This window comes from Artemia franciscana, chromosome 14, assembly GCF_032884065.1.
Source record: "Artemia franciscana chromosome 14, ASM3288406v1, whole genome shotgun sequence".
Lineage (NCBI taxonomy): Eukaryota > Metazoa > Arthropoda > Branchiopoda > Anostraca > Artemiidae > Artemia > Artemia franciscana.
In genome coordinates, this window is record NC_088876.1 from 12,097,322 (window position 1) to 12,122,463 (window position 25,142).

The window sequence follows — 25,142 nt, forward strand, 5'->3', positions numbered from 1 at the left end:
TAAATATTTCAAGTTTATCATGTAATTAAGATGTATTTTATGTACAGTTGTAGCCTAGAAAATGGAAAAACAAAACAGTCACAGAAACACTCTTGGTGTTTAATGTAATGCCTTTCCATCTGATGAATGATGAGAGTTCAGAATTTCTTCTCTTTTAGATGTTTAATTGGTGGTGAGATATTAGTGTCGGTCGTATAAATTAGTGCCCTCTCCTTAGCACTGCTTGGTTTGTGTCATCCCTGGAGGTTTATTTCTTAGACCTTACGACCATTCTGAAAATATAGCTATCATTAAGTTCGATGGCTAAAAGGGTTCTCAAGGGCAAAAAAGAGTTTCAGGGGTGAGAGCAAGAAGCTGGTAACCCTCAAAATAAAGATTACCAGTTTAATCCACACCCAGAAGGTAATATATGCAGATTAGTAGCCTGTGAAAATCAAGCAGCAAAGCAATCAAAGGAAAAGAATGCTGTTATTTACTGTAATTAATTTTAAAAGCTTTTTCCACAAATAAGTTTTTCAAAGAAAATAGAGATCTCCAATAAACAAAAAAAAGCAGAAATAAAGCAAAATAATCTTCAAAGCGTAAAACTACGACAAATCACCGTCAATAAATAAACGAAACCCAAATCGAGAAGAAATAAAAATAAATAAACAAGTCGAAATCAAAACGAGCAAAAATCAACATGAATGGGCTAAGAACCCCCATGCCTTCTTAAAACTAGAACGTAATTTGCACTTTACTGAAAAAAAAAATGAATGTGGATTGACAGTCTAATATAAACATACTGACATTGAATCATTAAAGTCTTAATAGTTTTGATTTTCTAAAGTTATAAAACTGAAAAAAAATACAATGTATTTTGTTTTCAGTAAAATGGGAGCTGGTAAACACCAATAACTTTTGACTCTTGAAAAGGGCACTAGAACTTCCGATTTCTGATCAAATGAACCCCATCCGAAGTTGATACGACCACAAACTCCATAAAAACTGTATATGCCCATGGACATTGTTAGACATTATAGACATTGTTAGATTTTTTTGAAATATTTGGAATAAATGGCTATTTCACCATTTTGATCATATTGGTTTGGAGAAAAGGGTGTTGGGGAGGTGGGGCTAAATACCCCCAAAATCACTTTTGACTCTTGAAAGGGAAATATAACATTTCATTTTCAATGAAATGAGCCTCCTGTAAAGTTTATATGACTGCCCCTTCCATTTTCCCCTGGATCATAGCTTACAATCCTTGTCCCCAGGCTCTGGGGTTTTTGTCAATCCTGAAGGACTTGTTATATGATCTATGAACAATTTTTAACAAAACGACCATCTCAAGATTTCTATCAGATGCATGAGGGTAAAAGAAGCTATGGGGGGCTAGTTGCACTCCAATCACTTTTGACTCTTAGAAAAGGCGCTACAACTTCTGATTTCCAATTGAATGAGCCGCCTCTGAGGTTTATACGACCACCAGTCCAATAAAATCCTCATATGTTAAAAATAGACAACTAGAATAACTTAGATCCCTGGCCCTGAGAACTGTGGGGTGTTGTTATCCGTAAAGACATAACTATCGAGTCTATTAGCTACATTCTGTCTACTAGTCTTCATTCTGATCGGATGTGTTTGGAAAAAAAAGGGCTTGTTGTGGCTTATTGCCCTCCAATGGCTTTTGACTTTTGAAAAAGGGGCTAGAACTTTCAATTTCCAATCTACTGAGCCTTCTCTAAAGTTTGTACGACTACCTCGAAAAACCTTAGGTGCCCCTGGAGCATAACTTAAAACCCTTGCCCCAGGCTCTGGGTGTTGAGTCAACCCCAAAGGCTATGGTATATGATCTTTTGAAAAAAATTTTAACAAAGTTTTAATTAGATGCATTTGAGGAAAAGAGGATGTGAGGAGGGTTTGACTCTTTAAATGGGCACTAGAATCTTTTATTTCTAATTAAATAAGCCTCTTCCGAAGTTAATAGGACCAGTCCTTTCGTAAAACCCTTCTTTATTAATAATGGGCGATTAGTATAAACTCTAGCTCTTGTCCGGAGGGCTGTTTGCCCTGCAGTCACTTTTGACTCTTAAAAAGGGCTTTAGGACTTTCACAATCCAAAGAGCTCCTTTTATAGTTTCTACGACAACTCCTACTACACAAAGTGCCTTGGTCAGAAAAATATATATATATATATATATATATATATATATATATATATATATATATATATATATATATATATATATATATATATATATATATATATATGTATATATATATATATATATATAAACTAAATAATACAATGTGCTCACTTCGTTCTTTACTTTGGCAGCGCAAATGCGCTGCCAATGATACCGGTTTTCACAAGTAATCAAAACAATGTATAATGTTTAGATGTTTAAGCACTCATTATTCTCCTATTCCTTCAGATGTTTAATCGGCAGTGAGATATCAATATCAGCTTTGTAAAGGCTGTTTCTGGGATTAATTTTAAGAAATCTTTCTATTAAATATAAAGAGCTATTAGCCATCCGAGTGATTTGACACTAAGATCTTAGAAATTAAGTAGTAGTGTTGCTATGCATTATCTCTCAACGTACCTTCTTTTTATTTTAAGCTTTGGATCCAGCAGTCCTTTTAGTATCATTTAAACCAGAAGAAAAAAGACTGACCTCAGACGACGCTGCATTCATTGACGTCATTCATTCTAATGGAATGTATTCCAGGTATTACCCGTCCCTTGGAATGTATGCTTCAGTTGGACATGCTGATTTTTACCCCAACGGGGGTGCAATCCAACCAGGATGCAAGAAGCAGTATCCGATTTTGCCAAGCAAGTATTTAATAATGTTGTCGAGTAATAAACTTAATCCAAAGGCAAACATGCAAAATATATTTATTGAGAAAGCATTAAAAACATCTTTTAGAAATTTTATTCTAGATTTTCTTGAAAAATTATTTTTCATTCTTCTCTCTGTTCGTTTTTAGTTAATTTAGTATAATTTATAATAGTTTAACTTAATATAATAGTTTAATTTAGTATAATGGGGATTTATTTAGTATTAAGTGTGTCTATGAATTGAATTATATGGGAATAATTTTGAGCATAAATTAGTTGAGTTACTTAGTCTCCAAAATCCTGTGCCGAGAGATTATAATTCAAAAGAAGTTTAACATACTTATATTGATTTGGTTTGGACAGGGAGCGGGAGCTGTTATAATCCTGGTTTACTTAACCTACATTATATGATTAGTGAAAAGGTTTTGATTTAACAAGATATAATATATACACTTTTTCTACTGAAAGTATATATGTGTTTTTATAACAGCTAAATGGTAGGGAAATCAACAGCTAAGTTGTAGTTTTGTATCATTTAATCATATTCATAAGGTCTTATGATACTCTAATTTTGCATAATAGTATATAATTTGGTTTTTCCACGTGAAATGTTTCTCCTCAGTATCTTCCCAAATTAAGGAGCAAACAATTTCTAACACAATTTCTTTGATGAAGACAGTGACTGTTTTAGGGAGACAGAGGGAGCACTTGCCCCGGGCACAAAATTTTTTACGGGAGCAGAATTTCAAATAAATAATCACAAAATTTTTTACGGGAGTAGAATTTCAGATAAATAATATAACAGCTATAATATTTTTTTTTATTATTAGAATAAAGTAGTGGGCGCAGTTAGTAGTTGGCAAAATCTTCTGCGAAAGCTGTTTTTGTAGAATAAACAATTTGTTTCCGATATTCTGGCAGAAGCAGACGTCGTACTTCTAATACACTTTGATATTCGTTTCAGGTAATAAGGAAAATACAAGAAGTTTACATATTAAATGTTTAAAAACACGTTTGTTCGATTTGTATGCTGGCTTTATCATGGACCCCTCCCTAGTGGTAACCTGGTTAAGGGCAAACCCTAGGTCATAACGAGTAAAAAGTTTAGAAACCCGTTGAGAAAAGAAAAAAACTCGAGTGAGAAAAATTTGTTATTAATGCTTATTTAGGATTAGTAACTGTTATTTCGGTTCGTCTTATTTATAAAAATTTAGTTTTAAAGTACTTGAAAAAGCCTAAGGATTGTAATGAAAAGTACTAACCATTTGAATTTCAACAGTCGAAAATCAGTCGAACAACCCTCCTTTTTAAAAACCCACAATAATTATATTTTAGCCAATTTAGCATTATTGTGTCCTTTTTTTCTGCCTCTAATGGAGCTCTGGAACATCATGGAGAGCTGTTTAAGGACTCGTTTGAAAGCCAATGCTCATGTCTGCGTGCTTCTTATGATCACGTCTTGGTAGCTTGTAAAGTTATTTTCGATTAAATTTAGAATAATAGCTTAACTTTCAAAACATTCACCTAATACTACTGAGAAGTGATCCATTTTTGATCGAATTTTATTGTGAACCCTCATAGAGAGGGAGTTTCCACCGTGAACTCCTTAGAGGGAAACATGTCTTTAGAGGAAAATGATGAAATAGAAAAAGGCAAATAAAATTAATAAGAAACAGATGTTATAGCTACCGACTAATGCAAGACTGTTTGTATTGTCATTTGCCTCTTTTTAACGCCCAACCCCCTAGAGAAACAGAAATGAAAGCAATTTTGCTGTAGCAATCAAAAGACAAGGTTAATGTAAAGAGAGGCATTAAAACTTCAAACAAATAAAAATTATTCTGTGTTTGAGGACGCTACCCATTCTTTATCCTCCTGCCGTTTACGTTAAACTCTTGTACTGATATGAGGGGGGAAAACGTGGACATGTATTGTCAGTTTAATTATACTGATGTCTTTTCTTTAAAGTCCTTACGATTTTTGACTTATTAAAGATGAAAAAACGACAAAATTTAATATGAAATATGTTCATTTTAGGTTTCATTTATAATTGATTGTGATTTGTGTTAATTTTACGCTCGGAAGACTATTTGATTTTATTTCTGTTCATTTTTGGATTAATGGAGCCCTTACTTTTTTTTTATAAAAACTCATTTTGTGGAAACTGTTTATTTCAAAATTAAATTCTGTTCGTTTTTTTATTGACACAGTCTTTTTCATGGAAAAAGAAAATAACATTTTACATCTTTTTTTTATAAGAATACATAGTTTGATTTGCTATTGGTATGCTGGAGAACTTTTTCAACAATTTTTAACAACATACACCCTTTGAAAATCCTAAAACTAATAGTTTTGTTTGGTTTAGTTTTATACCTCCTCAAGTTAACCTGGAAAAGAAAATTTAATGTGATTTCCAAAAAATTATGTCTATGGTCTTTGGCCACCTGGATACGTTTACATAATTTTGATTTAGATAAATTGTAAGAGCAGAAGTAGTGATAGTAGTAGCGCTAAAACAATCAAATTAATGCCCTCATTCGTTCGTGGGTTATTTCTGAGATGTCTTATTGACCACCACGATACACACAGTGCCTTTGGATTTAGTTTTAGCGTAAAATTTGATTTTAAAGCATAATGGGTAAGTTACATAACTGTAGAGGGTTTTCATACCCAATATCCTTAGAAACATAGCTACTGGACCGTTCAATTATGATGAACAAAATGGCAGCCTAAGAATTTGGATTGGATGTGTTTGTAAAATTAATTACTTGGGAGTAGGGCTTTTTACCCCCAATCCCTTTTGACTTTTAAAAAGGGCACTAGAAATTTTAATTTCCGATCGAGTTAAGTTTCAAATTTTCAGTGATATTGCTACTTGTGATAAAGCAGCACTGTCTGTGATAATATCAGTATGCCCTTTTGATAACCTGCATGCATAGAGCTTTTTATTTAATTGAACTCTCGCTCAACAATCCCTAAAAGTTTCACCTTAATATTCTTAGCGTCATTAGTTACAGCAACTGTAGTTGTAGCATTGACAGTATGCACATAGTACTTTCTGCCTAGTTCAACAGTTTACCCTGAAAGATGTAACTTAATAATCGGAGCCGGTTGTAAGGAATTGTTTTGTCACATTTTTGACAATATACATGCCTATAGTTTCGTTTTGATTTGGTGCATTATCCGCCTAAATATTTCTTCAAAGCTTCAACTTAATACCCTTAGCTTGTTTAGTAGCAATATTAGCTGTACCAGTAGTAACAGTAGTAGCAGTAGAAGCAGATTTAATAGTAGTAGCCATAGCTTTAGTAGCAGTAGTTTAAGTAATAGTAGTAATAAAAATAGTAGTACTAGTTTTATCAGTAGAAGTAGTTGCATTAGGATTAAAAGATCGTCTTTTGGTTAGTTCAATATACCCCACAACAAGCCCTGTACGTTTCAACCAAACTGTTCCTAAGATATTGCTGATGCACCCTTTTGACAACCTGCACACAGACGACGTATTTTGATTCAGTTAACCTCCCCCCTGTAAATTTCACCTTCATATCCTTAGGCATAGTTGCATTAGTCGTGTTAGTATTAGTGGTACAAGTAGTAGTATTAGTAGTACTAGTGGTAGTATTGATAGTAACAGCAATAGTAATAGTAACTGCAATAGCATTAACATGTTGCCTTTTCATCGGTTGAACCTATCAACTTTTGGAAGTTTCACCTTAATACAGTTACCCTTTGCTATGACATTCCCAATAGGTCCTTTTGATAACCTTTATATTTATGTACTTCTTTAAATTTTCATCTTAATGTTCTTAGCCCAACAAGTAGTTGCAATAGAAGTAATAGTAGTAGTAGCAGTATTAAATGTTGCAGTGGTGGTAGTATTAGTAGTAGCGTGCACATATTACCTTTTCGTCAATTGATCTTCCCCTTTAAGAATTCTCTAAGATTTCCTACTTAATACCCAAATCTATTCTGGAGTTACGCCTTTTTGACAGTCTGCATGCACATAGTGTCTTTTGGTTTATTTTAAATTCCCCTCAATATTCTCTCAAATTTCGACCTTCATAGACTTAGCCTCAATAGTATCAAACAAGTAATAGTGGTAGTGGGAGAAGTAGTAGCAGTAGTAGTGTTGTATTAGTAGTAGTAGTAGTAACAGTAGTAGCGGCAGTATCAATACTAATAGTAGCATGTACATTTTGCTTTTTGGTCAGTTAGACATCTCCCTCATGATACCCCCGAAATTTCACCTTGGTACGCTAAACCGTTCTAACCCGCTTCTGACGCCCGTTTCATCTTAATAATCTAAAATGTACAAGTACTTAAAATTAAAGTAGTAATTAGAGCATTTTAGTAATAGTGGTGGTAGTAGTAGTAGCAGTGGTAATAGCACTAAAAAAATCGGTGTTACGTGGAAATTGTATTAGTACAAGCAAACACATGTTACCTTTTGGTCGATTGACCTTCCCCTTTAAGTATTCTCTGAAAGCTCCAACTTGTTACCCAAATCTATTCTTGAAATACGCCGTTTTAACAATCTTCATGTACATAGTTTGTTCTTAATTTATTTCAAGTTCCACATCAATATTCTGTAAAAATTTTCACCTTTAAATGCTTAGCCTTAATAGTGCTAGTATAATAGTAGTAGTGGCAGTAGTATTAAAAGTAGTAGCAGTACTTATGATGTACTGATAATAGTAGCAACAGTAGTAGCAGCAGTGTTAATAGCAGTAGTAGCAGGTACATGTTGCCTTTTGGTCAATTGAACATCCCACTCATGATGCCCCAGAAGTTTCATCTTGATGCGACAAGCTGTTCCAAAAACATAGCTGATATGCCTGTATCAGTAATCTCTTTGTGCATAGAATGATTTAGTTTAGCTTTCCCCTCAGCGTTTTCCCAGATGTTCAATATCCTCAGTTTTGATAGTACTCGCTACGAAAGCAGTGATTTTAGATGTAGTAACGGTATTAGTAGTAGTAGTGGTTGTGGTGGTGCTAGGAGCGTGCAAGTATTACCTTTTTGGTCAATTTATCATATCCCTTATGATTTCCTGAAAGTTCTAAATTAGTATACTCAGTCATTCCTGACTTATACCTTTTTCACAACCCTTATCACATTACGAGTTTTGGTTTACTTCAACACTCCTCTTATCATTCTCTGAAAGGCCCACCTGAATCCCATTCATCTTTTTTGAAAGTAAAGGTTAAACATGCCCACTTTTCTCAGTAACATTTACTATATGTAGACAATAAACGAATTGCCTAACTTAAAGCCCTTGCCCTGATGGCTGTGGGGGGGGGGATTGACGTCCTCAAAGGTATAATTACTGGATCTTTCAATAATGCTGAATAAAACAACTGTCTCTAAAGTTTATTTTGATGGGTTTTGGGAAATGATGGGTGTGTGGGGAGGTTGGTATCTGGTTGCCCTCGAATCACTTGTCACTCTTGATGTGGGCACTAAAATTTCCAATTTCCGATGAAATTAGCCTCATTCGAAGTCGTCATTCATAGCCCCGGGGCATAGCTTTCAACCCTTGTCCCTGGACTCTGGGGGTGTTGAAGCACTGAAGGCAATGTTTTAAGTTGTTTGGACTATTTTGAACCAAATTGCTATATCACCATTTAGATCAGATGGGTTTTGGAAAAAAAGGACGTAGGGGAGGAGATAGTTGCCCTCCATCACTTTGACTTTTATAAGGAAACTTAAACTTTCAGTTGCAAATCAAATGAGCCACCTCTATCGTTTGTATGACCATCTTTTGTGTAAAAACCTTATTTGCCCCAGGAGTATAATTCAGACCCCTTGTCTTCTGGCTGCTGTGGGTAGTTTCATCCTCGTAGGTCTTGCTGTTTGATCTTTGGACCATTTGAACAAAATGGCAATCTAGGGATTCCTACAGAATGCTTTTAGGAATAAGAGAATGTGGAGAGGGGTGTTTGTTACTCATGATCACTTTTGACTATTAAAAGAGCACTAGAACTTCTAGTTCCAAATTTAGCCCTCTCAGAAGTTTTGCGACCACCTCTTCCGTTAAAACCTTATATGTTAATAATGAGCACCTAGTATATTTTATAGCTCTTTCCCTAAGGTCTTTGGGGGTAATACGTATCCAATGACATAATTACTAAAAAATTTAGGTGCGGATTTCTTACGATTACTTTTACCTGCCATTCATTCTTTACTAAGTTGTAACTATTGTTGTAACCTCAATTAAAGCACCATAACAGACTAAATAGGGCACTTTAAGGAGTTTTTTATTTTTCTAATTTTATTTTATTTTTATTTTTTTAGTTTATTGTCATCATCTCCGATCAGTAGAATTTTTTGCAGAGTCAGTCACATTGCAGTCAAGTAAATTTGAATCTGTATATTGCCCTGACTATCCAACTTTCAAGAGCGGAAAATGTGACAATAATAGGAAAGCATCGATGGGAATTCGTACTTTACCACGGTAAGAATTAACAACTAAATGTTTTGTTTTTCGTTAATCGTACACCAAATTTTCCTTCGGACAGTTCTGTGACAAAATACTCTAAAGGGCTGTTAAATCTATAAGATGCCGCAGTATAAGTATTAGCACTTAAGTGTACTATCACATTTCAAGCTCACTAGCAGGGAAAGTCATAAACTTAATCATACTCACCGAAACACGCTCGTGCGCTCACTAACAAATAAATACACACACATGCAAGCAATCACATAAGAAAATACACGAATGTCCCCAAGTAATTTGACACCAAGCTGCTTTCTTATAACCATTTCAAATAGTTTAGGGTATTAAACTGTATTAAAAAAGAATTTTTGTAGTTGGGCTATTCCAGATCCTGCAAATGCCCGGGTACCTTCAGCCAGCCTACGAGTGCCTTTTCTAAGAGTCTTCTCGAAGACGCAGATGCTATTGTAAACATTTTTTGCTTCGCGCACAGGTGGTTGTTACATCATACTGCAGCAGAAATTCATAATGGTTGAGAGGTAACTAAAAGTAGGTTAGTGGATATAGGTTTTAGAAAGCTGGTACAAGGTTTACGTTTTACGCTTCCAGCACAAGTGGTTGTTGCGTCTGGAAATTTAAATGCAGATGCGATAAGATTTCGCTAGACATGAGAAATTGTTCTTCAAAAGTTTTTCTTCAATATGTTTTTCTTCAAGTCATTTCCAAAACGTTTTTCAAGACGTTTCAAGACATTTTCCAAGATTTTTTCTTCAAGACAATTTTATACAAGATGCTTTTCTTCTAGATGTTTCCTCAAGATGTTTTTCTTCAAGATATTTTTCAAGACATTTTTAAAGATATTTTTCTTCAAGACGTTTTTCAAGACATTCTTCTTGAAGACATTTTTCTTCAAGGTATTTTTCAAGACGTATTAAGATGTATTACTTCAAGAATTTTTTTTTCAAGACGTTTGAAGACATCTGTCAAGACACTGGCCTATAGTGGGAGACAACTGGATCTAAAAATAAATAATCTTGGTACCCCCTCGAAAATTAAGGCTTCCGAGCACACAGATTTTTCCAACGCCATTATCACTCCAGTTCCGGTTCCAGTTGTCCTACCCGCAGCTTCAGTTCCAGTAACTTCGGTTCCCTTCCCACCGGATCCTATTCCATCTGTTCCGGTTCCGGTCCCATCACTTCCGATTCCTCTATTTCCGATTCCGGTTCCGCAGATGCTACTTCCGGTTCCATCCCCAGTCCTAGTTCCAGCTCCAATTCGGCTTCTAGTTTCAGTTCCACCAGTTTTGGTTGCAGTTTCGGTTCTGCCGGTCCCAACTCCGATTCCGGTTCTGTCGCTTCTGGTCCCGGTTCCATTGCTTCTAATTCCGGTCCCCAAGCTCCTTTTTCGTTTCCAATTCCGATTCCGTCAGTCCCAGTTCCGATTGCAGTTCCGCCACTTCTGATTTCTGTTCTGCCAGTCCCTGTTCCCGTCCCACTTTTGCCAATTCCAGGACTTTCCTGACCCTAAGGAACTCTGACACATAGACACCTACGTAGAGAAACAAACACATAGACAGACAAAATGACACGCAGACACAGATACAGACAGACAAGAAGACCCACGAACAGACCGGCAAAAGGGCACATAGACAGACAGACAAAAGACACACAGACGCATACGTTCCGACACAGAAACAGACAGACATAAACACAGACAGATAGACAGGCAAAAAGACACACAGACACACTTAAGATCCACAGACAGACAAAAGAAAAGACATACACACATATATACCTACCAACACACATATACCCACACATATACACAAACACACACACAAACGCACAGACAGACAGACGGAGAGTAAAAAGACACAAACAAACACAGACAGACAGGCAGGCAAAACGACACACAGACAAACACAGAGACTCATTGACAAAAATAAACAGACACAGAGACAGACAGACAAAAAACACAGAAACACAGACAAAAAGCTACACAGACACAGATACAGACAAACAAAAAGAAACACAGACACACAGACAAAAAAGACGCACAGAATAGACAGGCAAACAGAAATACATACACAGAGATACACACACACACACACACAAACACACGTACAGACAGACGAAAATACACACAGACACAGGGACAAACAGACTGACAGGAACCCAGTCACAAATAGAGATACACAGACACATATACAGACACACAGGCAGACATATATAAAAAACACACACAAACACATACACGCAAACATAGACACACACAGATAGAGAGACAGATAAAAAGACCCACAGACACAATGAGTCACACTAACTGAACCCAAACGAACTTAACTTTAAAGTAGTTAACCCAAGGTAACCTAGCTTGAAGCTAGATTTAATGGCATCGTGTGTTTGTGTATGTGTATGGGTCTGTGTTTTTCTTCTTGTATCACTTGTCACTCTGTGTCTTTTGTCTGTCTGTCTGTAAGTGTGTTTCAATTCATTTTTGTCTGTGTGTCGTTTTGCCTCTCTGTCTGTGTGTGTATGTGTCTTTCCATCTGTATGTCTGTGTGTCAGTGCCTGTACGTTTGTGCCTCTGTATCTATGTATGGATGTTTGTGTGTCTATGTGTCTGTTCGTGTGTCTGAACATTTAAGTTGCCTTGGTTGGTGTTGTACGGTTTAAATTAGGGTGCAAATTCTGGGGTTGAACCTGTGCTACTTTTCGGTTCTTCAACTCTTCCGCATATAACGCACATAAGAAACGAATTGAGGACTAGAGTTTTCCAGCCCAGCAGGCACTCCGTCAAGTGTAACAGGACTCGGATGGTTTTCGGTTCAGTGAAAATTCTCACCGAAAATACTAGGTTGATTGAGGGATACTTGTTTGTGCTAACTTATCACATCTATCGAAATAGTTAAATTGCTCGGAAAAGTTTGGTTTCATTGTGTTGCTCTATTATTAGGAATAATGGTCTTGGTGTTGTGAATTTTTTGTTCATGGAAATTAATGCAGCATCCTCAAAAAGATCGTCAATGTTTACTGCCGACTCAAGACCTCCAGATGACATCTAAAAAAAAATAATAAATTTTTTTAATTTCTTTTAATCAGAATTCACTAACTCAAGAGTCAACATTTTTTCTTTAAAATGATCTAAGTAACTTAAAATAAGAGTGGATTCTTTGTCTAAAAAGATCCAAATAATCTGAAAACAGGAATAAAATTCACCACCTTAATACAGTTACAGAAAAGATTAGTCAAAATAGGAATACGTCATAGCTAAATGGGGAAAATGCATAGGAAATGTAATGGTTACATAATTATACTGCAATATAGTAGTGAAGCGATTATTGTTAAGAATGCAAGTTCAAGGATAGACAATTTGAAAAAAAATGAAAAATACCCATATAAGAAAAATCTTCAGTGGCCAACTAATTGCCTAAATGTCATAGTTAAATTGGGCAATATTGTTGTTAAATAATTATTAAATGATGGCCATGAATGTTGACAGTAACACTTGAACTTCTCAGGCGTTTAGCTTGACCTTGGCAAGAGATGTTGTACAAGAGAGAGAGAGAGAAAATTTATTTATTTTTGATTAGGGTTTATTTGTCATGGAGTGTCAGGGGTTGTCCAAGGCCAATGGAGTAACAGTAGTGGTGCAGGGGCCATTGAGGGTCATAGGTCATGGGAGTCAAGGGCAAGCCATGATTAATTGGGGGGCTATGATTGGTTCAGGGACCATTGAGGGCTAGGAATGAGGATTAATTGCCATAGTGGCAATGGTAGGTCAAGTTGCATTGTGATATTATTCCAGTGCTCCTCTGTGAGAAACGCTTATCTGTCCCCACGCGAAAGACCATGCCTTCTCAATGGGTGGCAACATTAATACAACATTAATAAAAACATGGCAACATTAATAAAAACAAACAGTAAGTGACGCCACTGCGGAGAAGGGAGAGCCAGGTTACATCATGCGTTTTTTTTTTATTGATCCTACGTCAAAGATGCTTTTGAATGCACCTGTGAAAGACCTGGTCTTCTTAAGGCAACCAGAGTTCCAGCACAAATACATTAATAAAAATAAACGCCATCATAGCCCAGGGAGGAGCAGGTTGTATAATAAGAATTTTTTTTTTTTACTACTCCTATGTTAAAAACGCTTATCAATGCACCTGTGGAAGACCTGGCCTTCTTAGAAGTGTACTGTTTCAACGAATATGCATTAATGAAACATAAATCATTGTGGCCAGGCAGGACCAGGCTATATCATATAATAATTTTATTATTTCTATGTTAAAAACACTTATCGATGCAACTGTAAAAGACCAGGCCTTCTTAGGCGGAGAGGGAGGAGCGTTCTAAAACATATATATTAATGAAAAAGCATAAATTTTAACCTCTGATCTACAGCTGCCAAGTCTCTTGAATTTCCATTTCAGTAAGAATATTATTTATATCTAATAACTTCAAAGTTCTAATGTTTTTTTTAACATATTACATAAGGGCACTTGAATCTGCTAAAAAGCATTATGACTTTGAAGATTAGCATGAAACCTATCAGGTCAATATTAGCATCTTGTGACCTTGCTATTGTGAAACGACCGCGTCTCGTAGAATCTACTGTCTTGCCAGTTATTGCATGACGAGATCGCTATAGTTACTTTAGTACAATATCTACAGACTCTTTAGCAGACCAAAGGGGTTTCGGTATCAATTTCGAGCCAAAAGTCACTTACAAAAGAAGCGCCTTGGGAATCTAATGTTACATTATTAAAAAATTCCAGTTAATGCGTGTTTTATCGTATTTTCTCATAATCCTCTTGCAAAATTTAAAATTGCAGTTAAAAGTCTATACTAGGAATTTTTTCTATGGAATTGTACGGGAGGGGGGATGTATGATTATAATAATGGATAGAGCTTCTATAAAGACCATACAAAAAACCTAATAGTAAATGAAATAGAGGCTCTAAGTTACAGGACAGTAGAATCCGATTTGCTTATATGCGTCTCATCATGGAAATTGGGTCAAAAGTGACGGGGCCGTCATGTTAACGTATATCATACTACTTACTACTAACAATTAACTGCAGTACCAACCCACCTGAGCCCAGTACACCTGCGCACGCTCCTCTTCCATCCCAATCCATGCAACGCTACTCTAGATACCCCTAACCACGGAATTACATCTTTATTTACATTCGTCCTTATGGCCTCTTCCGACATCCTTCAGGGACGACCTACTTTTTGCCTAGTGTAGATAGATGACCAAAAAGAACATTTGTCGGCAATCTACTATTTATCATCCTTAAAAGGAAACGTAGTCATATCAACCTTTATCTCATTAAAGCCCTAAATGTAGGATAGAACCTTATTTTCATACAACTTGTTTTCTTATGTACGATCAGTGGAACGGGTACCTGAGCTATCCAAAGACAATTTCTCGGGAAAACATTGAACAAATATCGCTTTGTATTCTGGAGTGGCCACTCTTTAGAACCATACTTGACTATTGTCATCCCCGCAGCTTCGGATATACTATTCGTGGCTCAAAGACTAATCTTCCGATTCTTCAAAATTCTTTTCAACTGTGTTAAAACGCCTTGGGCCTTGGCTATTTTACTTTTTAAATTTTCACTGTGTCAACCGTTTTTACTGATAGCATTACTCAGGAGGATGATGCTATCAACTTGATCAATCTTCTCTTTGCCCAATCATCCCTCTTATCTTTTATCTTAATCTTTATTTATTTCCAGTCCAAGCGACTCAGTCTTCTTGACATAAATGTTTGAAACTATTCTTACGCCCTGAAATTTTTAGACTTCCAAAAATTCTTTTATTTTGCTAAAAGTTTCATCTAGGACTTTAATCATCTGTATAATCGAAGTCTGGGAAAGTTTACCTTCCAATTTGATCGATTTGATTCCGTACTCTCCCGTAGCCATTGCTGTGTTCCTTGGGTTGAAATCTACCAAAATTTAAGACTTATAAATGGATATCCAGTATTTTATTGGTGTGGAGAAAGACATTTTCCATTTTCATTTCTTTAATTTATTTTTGTTTTGACAGGCCGATCTTGTTTATTAAATTATCTAAATAAAAGGAGATACAATACGACCTTGTTTTGCTCCTGATTCAACACCAAACCAGTTACAAAATAACGTAAATAATGTTATTTACTGGTAATCAGCTACTAACCTCACTTCTTGTCTTAACACAAACGATGCTGTTATCATGAATAGCTCTATACCTACTATACAATTGGACTTTCACCTTCACCTATGCTCTTCTGTTGGCTGAATCCAATGCCTGTTTATAATCTACACAACTGAGGCCTAAAGGGGTCTGGTGAAGCAATCGTTTCTCAATTATTACTCTAAGAGTGAAAATTTGGCTGAAATATCCTCACTCGTTGCTAAAACCTCAGTCTTCTTCTCTAAGAAATCTATCCACTGTATATTTTAGTCTAAAATTCATAATCAAACCATATAATTTGCTACCTACAGAGACTAAGCTAATGTCTCTATAATTGTCATACTCCCTCTTATCACTTTTTCTATATACGGGTATCATTAAAGATTTTCTCAAATCAGTAGATACTGCTCTTCTTCAAAAATCGTATTTATAGTCTTCAGTAATTTACCTTTAACTTATATATTCCAAATAATCGTATTTTAAAAACTCTTTTATCGCACTTATAGCATCTGGGGACTTAAGACTTGTTTAATCCTTTTAGTGCTGTCTCTAACTCCTCTTTGTAAAATAAACCTAGCTTCACTTCCAAATTGTTGAAAGAATTTCTGTTTTCTACAACATTTCCAACAACTTTATCAAGGTTTTACAGGTTCTCAAAACATTCTGCCCATCTCTCTTGAGCACTTATCTTCAGTGCCTCATTCGAAATCAGGCACTGCATCTACCTTCAACTTCTTACCATATCAATGCAATATTTTACTGTTAACTCGTCTGGCTACATCTTTATGCCTTTATAATTCTATTAACGACCTCCATTCAATATTAAAATTTTATCAATAATATTCCAGGATGTGTCTCTAACTTTCACTCCTAAGTCACTTTGTACTCCTTTCGCAAACTATTGTCCTAAAATGAGATTCATAATGTAAAGTTTTAAATTCTTAAGCCTCATATTAAACCATTCCTCTCAAATGCTTGTCCTAGAATATACCGATGTAATTACTTCCCACAATGTAGTTTTTCTTCCTGAATTTCAGCCTTAAAATAGTTTCATTTAATCCTAGTTGGCGATATTATTATCACCATGTTAACTTTAGGCCTCCTATGACCAAATGCCCTATTGGTTATAACTACGTAAATGCCCTATTGGTTATAACTACGTAAATGCCCTATTGGTTATAACTACGTAAATTATCATACCAACAAAATTTTCATAGTTTATAAATGTTGCCAGTTTCCTTTTCTAGAATAAAATCACAAAGGCTATGATACCATCTAGCCCTATTTCTACCAAAATGGGCATTTAAATTCTAACAAAACACTGTACATCTGGGATCCTGTCTCTATTCCAGTAAATGACTGAAAATTGATCCAAGTCTCTGTTGCCTCCGTCAGTCCACTGAGGGAGGGACATTAATTTTATTGCTTAGGCATCACTTCTGTATGTTTTTGAAGGCTAGTGCTAGTTTTCTATTATCCTACAAACATAGGGAAATATCACCAGTTGGTTTATTTTCACCAGCTTAATCAATATCTGTTAGAGGCTGTGAGGTAATAATTTTGGTTCGTTTTAATTTTGAACTTGTTTCTTTACTTCCCTTAGAAAACCGTCATATCTCAATTAATCTTTACCCATTTTTAATAAGAAATTGTTTAGAAGACACAAAACCATAACTGAATAAAAAAAATTTCCGATACCAATACGCCCGGTACCACGTACAGTCCTTTCCCCAGGGACTATGGGGGTCATATCATCAGTAAGTATATTTATTGAACCTTTGAATTATGTTGAATAAAGTGGATATCGCAAAATTTTGGTCGGACGACTATGGGGGAGGTGTGTAGAGGGAGAGGGGCTAACAGCCCTCCAATCTTTTTGGCCACTCAACAAGAGCACTAACAATTTCAATTTCCGTTCAAATGAGCCATCAATCATCAGCCCGGTACCGCGTACAGTCCTTTCCCCAGGGACTATTGGGGTCATATCATCAGTAAGCGTATTTACTGAACCTTTGAATTATGTTGAATAAAATGGCTATCACAAAATTTTGGTCGGACGACTAGGAGAAGGTTGTAGAGGGAGAGGGGCTAACAGCCCTCCAATCTTTTTGGCAACTCAACAGGAGCACTAAAAATTTCAATTTCCGTTCGAATGAGCCATTTATCATCTCTCTATGAGAGCTAATAACCCGCCAGTCCTGTTAATGTTGTAGTATCTTTCTAGTGATCAGACAATTTAACAAACTTACTAAGGGGGCTGGGAGGAAGAGTATACAGGGGGGTTCTTGTAAAACTCCAGTTAAGGGTTTTGGACAAAAATTATTATAATGATACCGTTTCAAACCTCCAAGCTTTTCCACTTAAGAAGTGGCACCAAAAGTGCCATTTTTAGTGCTATATAGTGCTATATTAGTGCTTTAACCACGTACGGATAGTAGAATTGATTAAAAGCACGTAGACAGGAGCAATAGCTTTCAAATGAGCCAACAAACATCTCTAAAAAGGAAAGTTCTGGTTGGCCACTAGCCCCACCTTCTCCTCTTGAGAAGTGGCACCAAAATGCCAATTTTAGCCCCATTTGGCACGTGCAGATTGTGGAGTTTATAGGAAGAACGTAAACATTAGCAATAGCTTTTATATGAGCTATTAAACATCTGTCTTAGATGTTCTGGTAGCCTGTTAGCCCAACCCCTTGAAAAATTGCGCAAAATGTGTCATTTTTAGTGCTTCTTGGCACTTGCAGATGGTGAAATTTATAAAAAGTACGCGAATATGAAAAATAGCTTTTAAAAAAGTCATTAAACATTGCTCTATGATGTTCTGGTAACCCACTAGTCCCGAAAAAAAAGGCGACACATCAGTGCTTCCAATGCAAAAAGTGATTTTCCTTGTTTTTCAAATTGGGGATTGTCATTCCCCAGTTCATGGTTTTCAACCATTCTGATTCCAATGGTGCCCTTTCCATTTCGATCTGACGCTGGTTTTGAAGAATTTCAGGCTTTTTAGAAATTACCATAGATTTTTCTTTGCAATAGACTTATACCTTTAAGATGAACCGGAATGATAATTACCATTCTTGAATCAGTGTCAGATAGCAATAAATTTTTTATCACTAGGCAGTTTTTTTTTTCAAACACAGTTTTAACTTTTGGTTACTGTGGGTTGTGGGTCAATGTTTACATTTTTTCAGTTACTGCTGAAACCATCGTATTATTGACATCTTTTCACCTTAAGCGTGGCTTAATAGCTTCCTTAATCATCTTGAGCACTACTCCCTGCCTATACGCCCCATCCTCCCTGCCTGAATAAATAAATTCTTTATTACCTAATTTTCTGTTTTCTAGCACTCAGAGAAGAGTTTCTAAGGCTACTATCAAATTCAATTCAAAATATCCAAATTCGTCCGGCAAGATGCTAGTATGATGGGTTTTTTTGTGTTTTAACGTTCAAAGTCACGGTTTTTATATTATTTAAATTCTTGAAATTTTTATGGTCAAACAGTTCGTGGTAACGAACTGTAGTAAGGAGCGATCCGGCTCAATAGTAACCAAAACTCTAAAAAATTGAACACATCAGATTCATACCATCAGATTCAGCGTATCAGAGAACCCTACTGTAGAAGTTTCAAGCTCCTATCTACAAAAATGTGGAATTTTGTATTTTTTGCCAGAAGACAAATCACGGGTGGGTGTTTATTTGTTTGTTTTTTTTTGTTTTTTTTTGTTTTGTTTTTTCCCAGGGGTCATCGTATCGACCAAGTGGTCCTAGAATGTCGCAAGAGGGCTCATTCTAACGGAAATGAAAAGTTCTAGTGCCCTTTTTAAGTGACCAAAAAAATTGGAGGGCACCTAGGCCCCCTCCCATGCTCATTTTTTCTCCAAAGTCAACAGATCAAAATTTTGAGATAGCCATTTTGTTCCGCATAGTCAAAAACCATAATAACTCTGTCTTTGGGAATGACTTACTCCCCCAAAGTCCCTGGGGGTGGGGCTGCTACTTACAAACTTCGACCAGTGTTTACATATAATAATGGTTATTGGGAAGTGTACAGTCGGTTTCAGGGGATTTTTTTTGGTTTTGGGGGTGGGGTTGAGGGGAGGGGGCTATGTGGGAGGATCTTTCCATGGAGAAATGTGTCATGGGGGAACAGAAATTCAATGAAAAGGGCGCAGGATTTTCTAAAATTACTATAAAAAAACAATGAAAAAATAAACATGGAAAATTTTTTTTTCAATTGAAAGTAAAGAGTAGCATTGAAACTTAAAACGAACAGAGATTATTACGCATGTGAGGGGTTCTAAAAATACTTTAGCATAAAGAGCGAGGTATTTAGGAGGAGATAAATACCTCGCTCTTTATGCTATAGTATTTTTAGTAATTTCAACTATTCATTCTACGGCCTTTCTGATTCAGGGGTCATTCTTAAAGAATTGGGACAAAACTTGCGATTTAGTGTAAAGAACGAGGTATTAACGAGGGTACAAACCCTCTCATATACATAATAAAAATTAAAGAATATAAAAGTTTGTTACGTAAGATAATTCTTAAGTTACGTATATTTTTTACTAATAGAAAAATTCGTTAAAAATAAAAATTTATAGTTGCCTTTTTATGTAACCGAAAAATTGCATGGCAACTAGGCCTCCTTTCCCATCCCTTATTTCTCAAAATCGTCTGATCAAAACTAAGAGAAAGCCATTTAGCCAAAAAAGGAATTAATATGCAAATTTCATTTTAATAATTTATGTGTGGAGAGCCAAAATCAAACATGCATTAATTCAAAAACGTTCAGAAATTACATAAAAAAAACTAGTTTTTTTAACTGAAAGTAAGGAGCGACATTAAAACTTAAAACGAACAGAAATTACTCCGTATATGAAATGGGTTGTCCCCTCCGCAATCCCTCGCTCTTTACGCTAAAGTTTGACTCTTTGCCACAATTCTGCTTTTTAATACAATTAAAAGCTTTAGCGTAAAGAGCGAGGGATTGCGGAGGGGACAACCCATTTCATATACGGAGTAATTTCTGTTCGTTTTAAGTTTTAATGTCGCTCCTTACTTTCAGTTAAAAAAACTAGTTTTTTTTTATGTAATCTCATAAAAGCATTGCATCAAACATGTGCAAATTAGTCACGAATCCTTCTTCACAAATTCTATTCGAAGCATTTAAGCTGGCTTAGAACCCGACAGCAAGAAGTCCCTAGGACCTCTAGTTGAATGAAGGTTTCGGACAATACTTGGCCCATTTTTGGCTTATCAAAGGCCTTCAAATGTACTTTTTTTAAACGAAACTGACAATTTGTCTTATATTTACCTGAGTATTTGCATTATGAACTCCCACTGCTTGGTTTTTAAATGGATCATATCTAATCAAGGATAGTCTTCTGCTTAATATGGTGGTACCGAGAAGTAGCAAAATCTTGCATATAAGTACTTGGACTTTCGATGGTCAGTTCAGCCTCTTTTAAAATATACAATTCTAATTATATACTACTTCCTTAAAAGCATTATGCTGTGAAAACAACCATAGTGAAGACCTCTACTAAAATCACATCCCAGCGATGGTGTGTGAAGCTTCTGTTCCAGAAAGAATATAGATGGCATTTAAAGCATGTGGCTTAAAGGGTTATACACCATGCTAATCTGTATTTTATCTACCCTTTGAAAATGTAATTCATTATGGAGTGTACATTTTAAAATAATGAGAAATTAATTCTGCCAAATTACGTTATGTCTATCATAGGATCTCTCAAGAAACAATCCTGGCCGATCTAAGCATTATGCTGTGAAAACAACCATAGTGCAGACCTCTACTAAAATCACATCCCAGCGCTTGGTGTGTGAAGCTTCTGTTCCAGAAAGAATATAGATGGCATTTAAAGCATGTTGCATAAAGAGTTATACACCATGCTAATCTGTATTTTATCTACCCTTTGAAAATATAATTCATTATGGAGCGTAAATTTTAAAATAATGAGAAATTAATTCTGCCAAATTATGTGTCCTGTGGTGGCGCAGTGGGTTTGACCTTAGCTTGATAATACGGGACCCAGAGATCGAATCATGCTGCAGGAATTCACTGCAGGGCCGACACAGGAACCTTAGTAGTCAAGAAGCGTCGTTAATCTGATACAATACAATACAAATTATGTTATGTCTATCATAGGATCTCTCAAGACACAATCCTGGCCGTATCTCTTTCTTCTTTGACTGAATCAGCAAAAACGAGGTATACAGTCTTTCCAGTATATGTGAACAAATGCTTTTTTTTATTGCGTGCCTTCTAGCTTCCTATTTATTGTGGTTTTTTTCACTAATTATATCGCTATTTATTCTATAGCCAAAGCATTTGAATGTGAAATTTGTTAAAGTCTTATAATGATGTAATAGATAATTTATTACAATTTAACTTATTCATTTAAACCAAGGTAACATATTGTAGTATTTATTTCATTTTAGGACAACTGGTACCTACTTCTTATATACAAGAGAGACTTATCCGTTCTCAAATGGCTGAAAGTACATGTCTATGACCTCATCATATTTTTTTATGATACTGCTTCGTCTCTATCATTTGTCTAGTCAATTGTTGGATTTCGCTCCGATGGTAAATTATATATTGTAAAGCATAAATTATTTGAAATTACATTATTATTTTTACACGCCTAAATATTGACAAATTTGTCTGTCCTTTAAAAGAATTAGGATTAGTTTTAGCAGAGGTATGGAGATCATAGTAGTCATGAAGGCTTACTTTTAAGTCTGTATTATTTTATGTTCTGTACATGTATCGTATAGATCTTTTGCGATTTCAGTTTTACAAGGTAGGAATTTACCGCTTGATTAAAAGCCTTTGTTAAAGCCTTTTTCCATATACTGCATTCTCCTGTGTATTCCCTACCAGTGAGATGTTGTGGTAATGATTTGTCCTTTGTGAGGTAATTCAGTTCCCTTGATTTTATTATAAATGATCATTTGATTAATGGTGCTCATATTTACCATTCTTTGGGGTAAGTTTATCCAGGTTTACCTAGCATCCCTTTCCCTACCAATGAGATGTTTTGGTAATGATTTGTCCTATCTGAGGTAACTTCAGTCGCCTTGATTGTATTTTAAATGATCATTGGATAGATGGTGCTCATGTTTGCCATTCTTTGGGGTAAGTTTATCTCAGTGGTAATCTCCTGCATCGTTGGTGTATGACGGCATAATAGTGAAATATTATACTGGCATGTTAATAAATTGAAAGGGAGTAGCCGATCCGGACTAGTCCCAATTAAAGATAGAAATGGGGCCACAATTAGTGATAAGGAAAAAGTTAAAGAAAGATGGGTGGAACATTTTGAGAATGTGCTAAATAGAGATACACTTGCAGGAAAAGATATAGATGAAAAAGTTTGTGATACCTTGGATGTGAAGGAAGATTTGTTTAGCGAGGAAGAATTAGCGACAGTACTAAAAGGATTAAAAAATAACAAGGCTCCAGGTGCTGATAGTATGATTAATGAGTTTCTTAAATATGGTGGCTCTGAGGTTAGGAATAAGCTAATGAAGATTATGAACATGTTTTTTGAAAAAGGGGAAGTACCCAATGATTTTAGGAAAACCTTAATTAGACCACTGTATAAGAAAGGTTACAAGAGTGAGTGTCGTAATTATCGAGGCATTACTCTGGTCTCTGTAGGTAGCAAATTACTGAGTAATATGATACTTTTTAGACTGAGAGGTGCTGTAGACAAAGTTTTAAGGGAAAAACAATGCGATTTTAGAAAAGGTAGAGGATGTGTCGACCAAGTTTTCACTCTTAGGTTAATAATTGAGAAGTCCCTTCGTTGTCAAACACCTTTGGTCTTCAGTTATCGATTATGAGCAAGCTTTCGATTCTGTTGATAGAAGAGCATTAACACAGGTCTTATCGTTATATGGTATACCAGAAAAATACATTAAAGTGATTTGTGCTATGTACGAGAATAATACCGCTGTGGTTAAGGTAGGAAATGAGGTTAGCAACTGGTTTTGTATTAAATCAGGAGTTAAGTAGGGTTGTGTTCTATCCTCCATTATATGGATCCTTTTGATGGACTTCGTCTTAAGGAGCACAGGAAAGGCAATTGGAGACTACGGAATCAAATGGGGAGGAAAAACGCTCTTGGACTTAGATTATACTGATGATTTAAGCATATTAGATGAAAATGTGAGCATAATGAATGAAGTTTTAGAGATTTTGCGAGTTCAGGGTGCTATAATAGGCTTGAAAATTAATGTTAAGAAGACTATGTCACGAAGGCTAGGAATAAGTGAAGATGAACAGGTGACATTAGGTAACGAAAAGATTGATCAGGTTGGGAGCTTCAGTTACCTTGGCAGTATTATTAGTAAAGATGGTGGGAGCAGTGAAGATGTTAAAAGTAGAACAGCTAAGGCTCAGGGTGTTTTTTCACAGTTAAAAAAAAGTTTGGAAGAATAGAAAGATAAGTCTGCAAACCAAGATTAGAATATTGGAAGCTACAGTGATGACAGTGGTCAAATCTGGTTCTGAAGCATGGGCGCTCCGAAAAGCAGATGAAAATTTACTAGATGTTTTCCAGAGAAATTGCCTACGGATTGTTCTGGGTACCCGGCTGACTGACCGTATTTCAAACACTAGGCTGTACGAAAAATTTGGTTCAATCCCGCTTTCTAGGGCTATAATGAAAGAAAGGTTGAGATTGCTAGGCCACGTTCTACGGATGAAGGATGACAGATTACCGAAGATTGTCCTTTTTGGCCAACCGTCTGGGGCTACACGGAAAGCATTTCGTCCTTGTCTGGGTTGGGAGGATGTCATGAATAAAGATTTAAAGGAAATGGGAAATTCCTGGGAGGGTGTAAAGAGGGAGGCTTTAAATAGATTAGGTTTGAGGAGGAGCGTGCGTAGCTGTGTTGGCCTCAGGCGGCTTGGTGCTGCAGTGAGTTATTAGTAGTAGTAGTAGTAGCTATAAAAACAATATCTCTATGCTAGTACTACTGAAGTTTTTATTACTTTTAAAAATTTATTTATGCTTAATTAAAAATCAGTTTTTTAATTTATTTCATTTTAAATTTTCTATTCTGTACGAGATCCAAGTCGCTTTCTGTGTTTCCTTGCGTTGAAGGTTCATTTCTTCTCATAATTAAATAAAAACAACAAATTTTTTTAACTGAAAGGAAGGAGCGACATTGAAACTTAAAACGGACAGAAATTGCTTCGTATATGAAAGGGGCTGTTCCCTCATCATCGCCCCACTCTTTACGCTAAAGTTTGACTCTTTCTCTCAACCCAACTTTTTTAAAACAGTAAAAAAAACTTCAGCGTAAAGAGCGGGGTGTTGATGAGGGAGCAGCCCCTTTCATATACGAAGTAATTTCTGGCCGTTTTAAGTTTTAATGTCGCTCCTTACTTTCAGTTAAAAAACTTTTTTATTTTTATTTAATTTCTGAACGTTTTTGAATTAATACATGTTTTGATTTTGGCTCACCGCAGATGAATAATTAAAACGAAATTTGCCTATTTATTTTTTTGGCAGAGTGGCTTTCTCAGAGTTTTGATTGAATGGTATTGAGAAAATAAGGAGCGGTGGAGGAGGCCTCGTTGTCCGCCAATTTTTTGGTTACTTAAAAAGGCAACTAGAACTTTTAATTTTTATGAACGTTTTTATTAGTAAAAGATATA

At 35.8% G+C, this 25,142-nt stretch overlaps 1 protein-coding gene across 3 annotated transcripts in view; it reads left to right on the forward strand.

Moving 5' to 3' along the window:
• The window catches only part of LOC136035320 (endothelial lipase-like), a 119,439-nt gene extending 97,328 nt beyond the window's left edge, over window positions 1-22,111 (forward strand). For all 3 annotated transcript variants that reach the window (XM_065717030.1, XM_065717032.1, XM_065717031.1), the window contains exons 5-7: window positions 2,606-2,821; window positions 9,122-9,281; window positions 21,911-22,111. In XM_065717030.1, the coding sequence (XP_065573102.1) occupies window positions 2,606-2,821; window positions 9,122-9,281; window positions 21,911-21,968 (434 nt within the window). In that variant the 3' untranslated portion in view covers window positions 21,969-22,111. The remainder of the gene's footprint in view (window positions 1-2,605; window positions 2,822-9,121; window positions 9,282-21,910) is intronic.
• The last annotated feature ends 3,031 nt before the right edge of the window (window positions 22,112-25,142 follow it).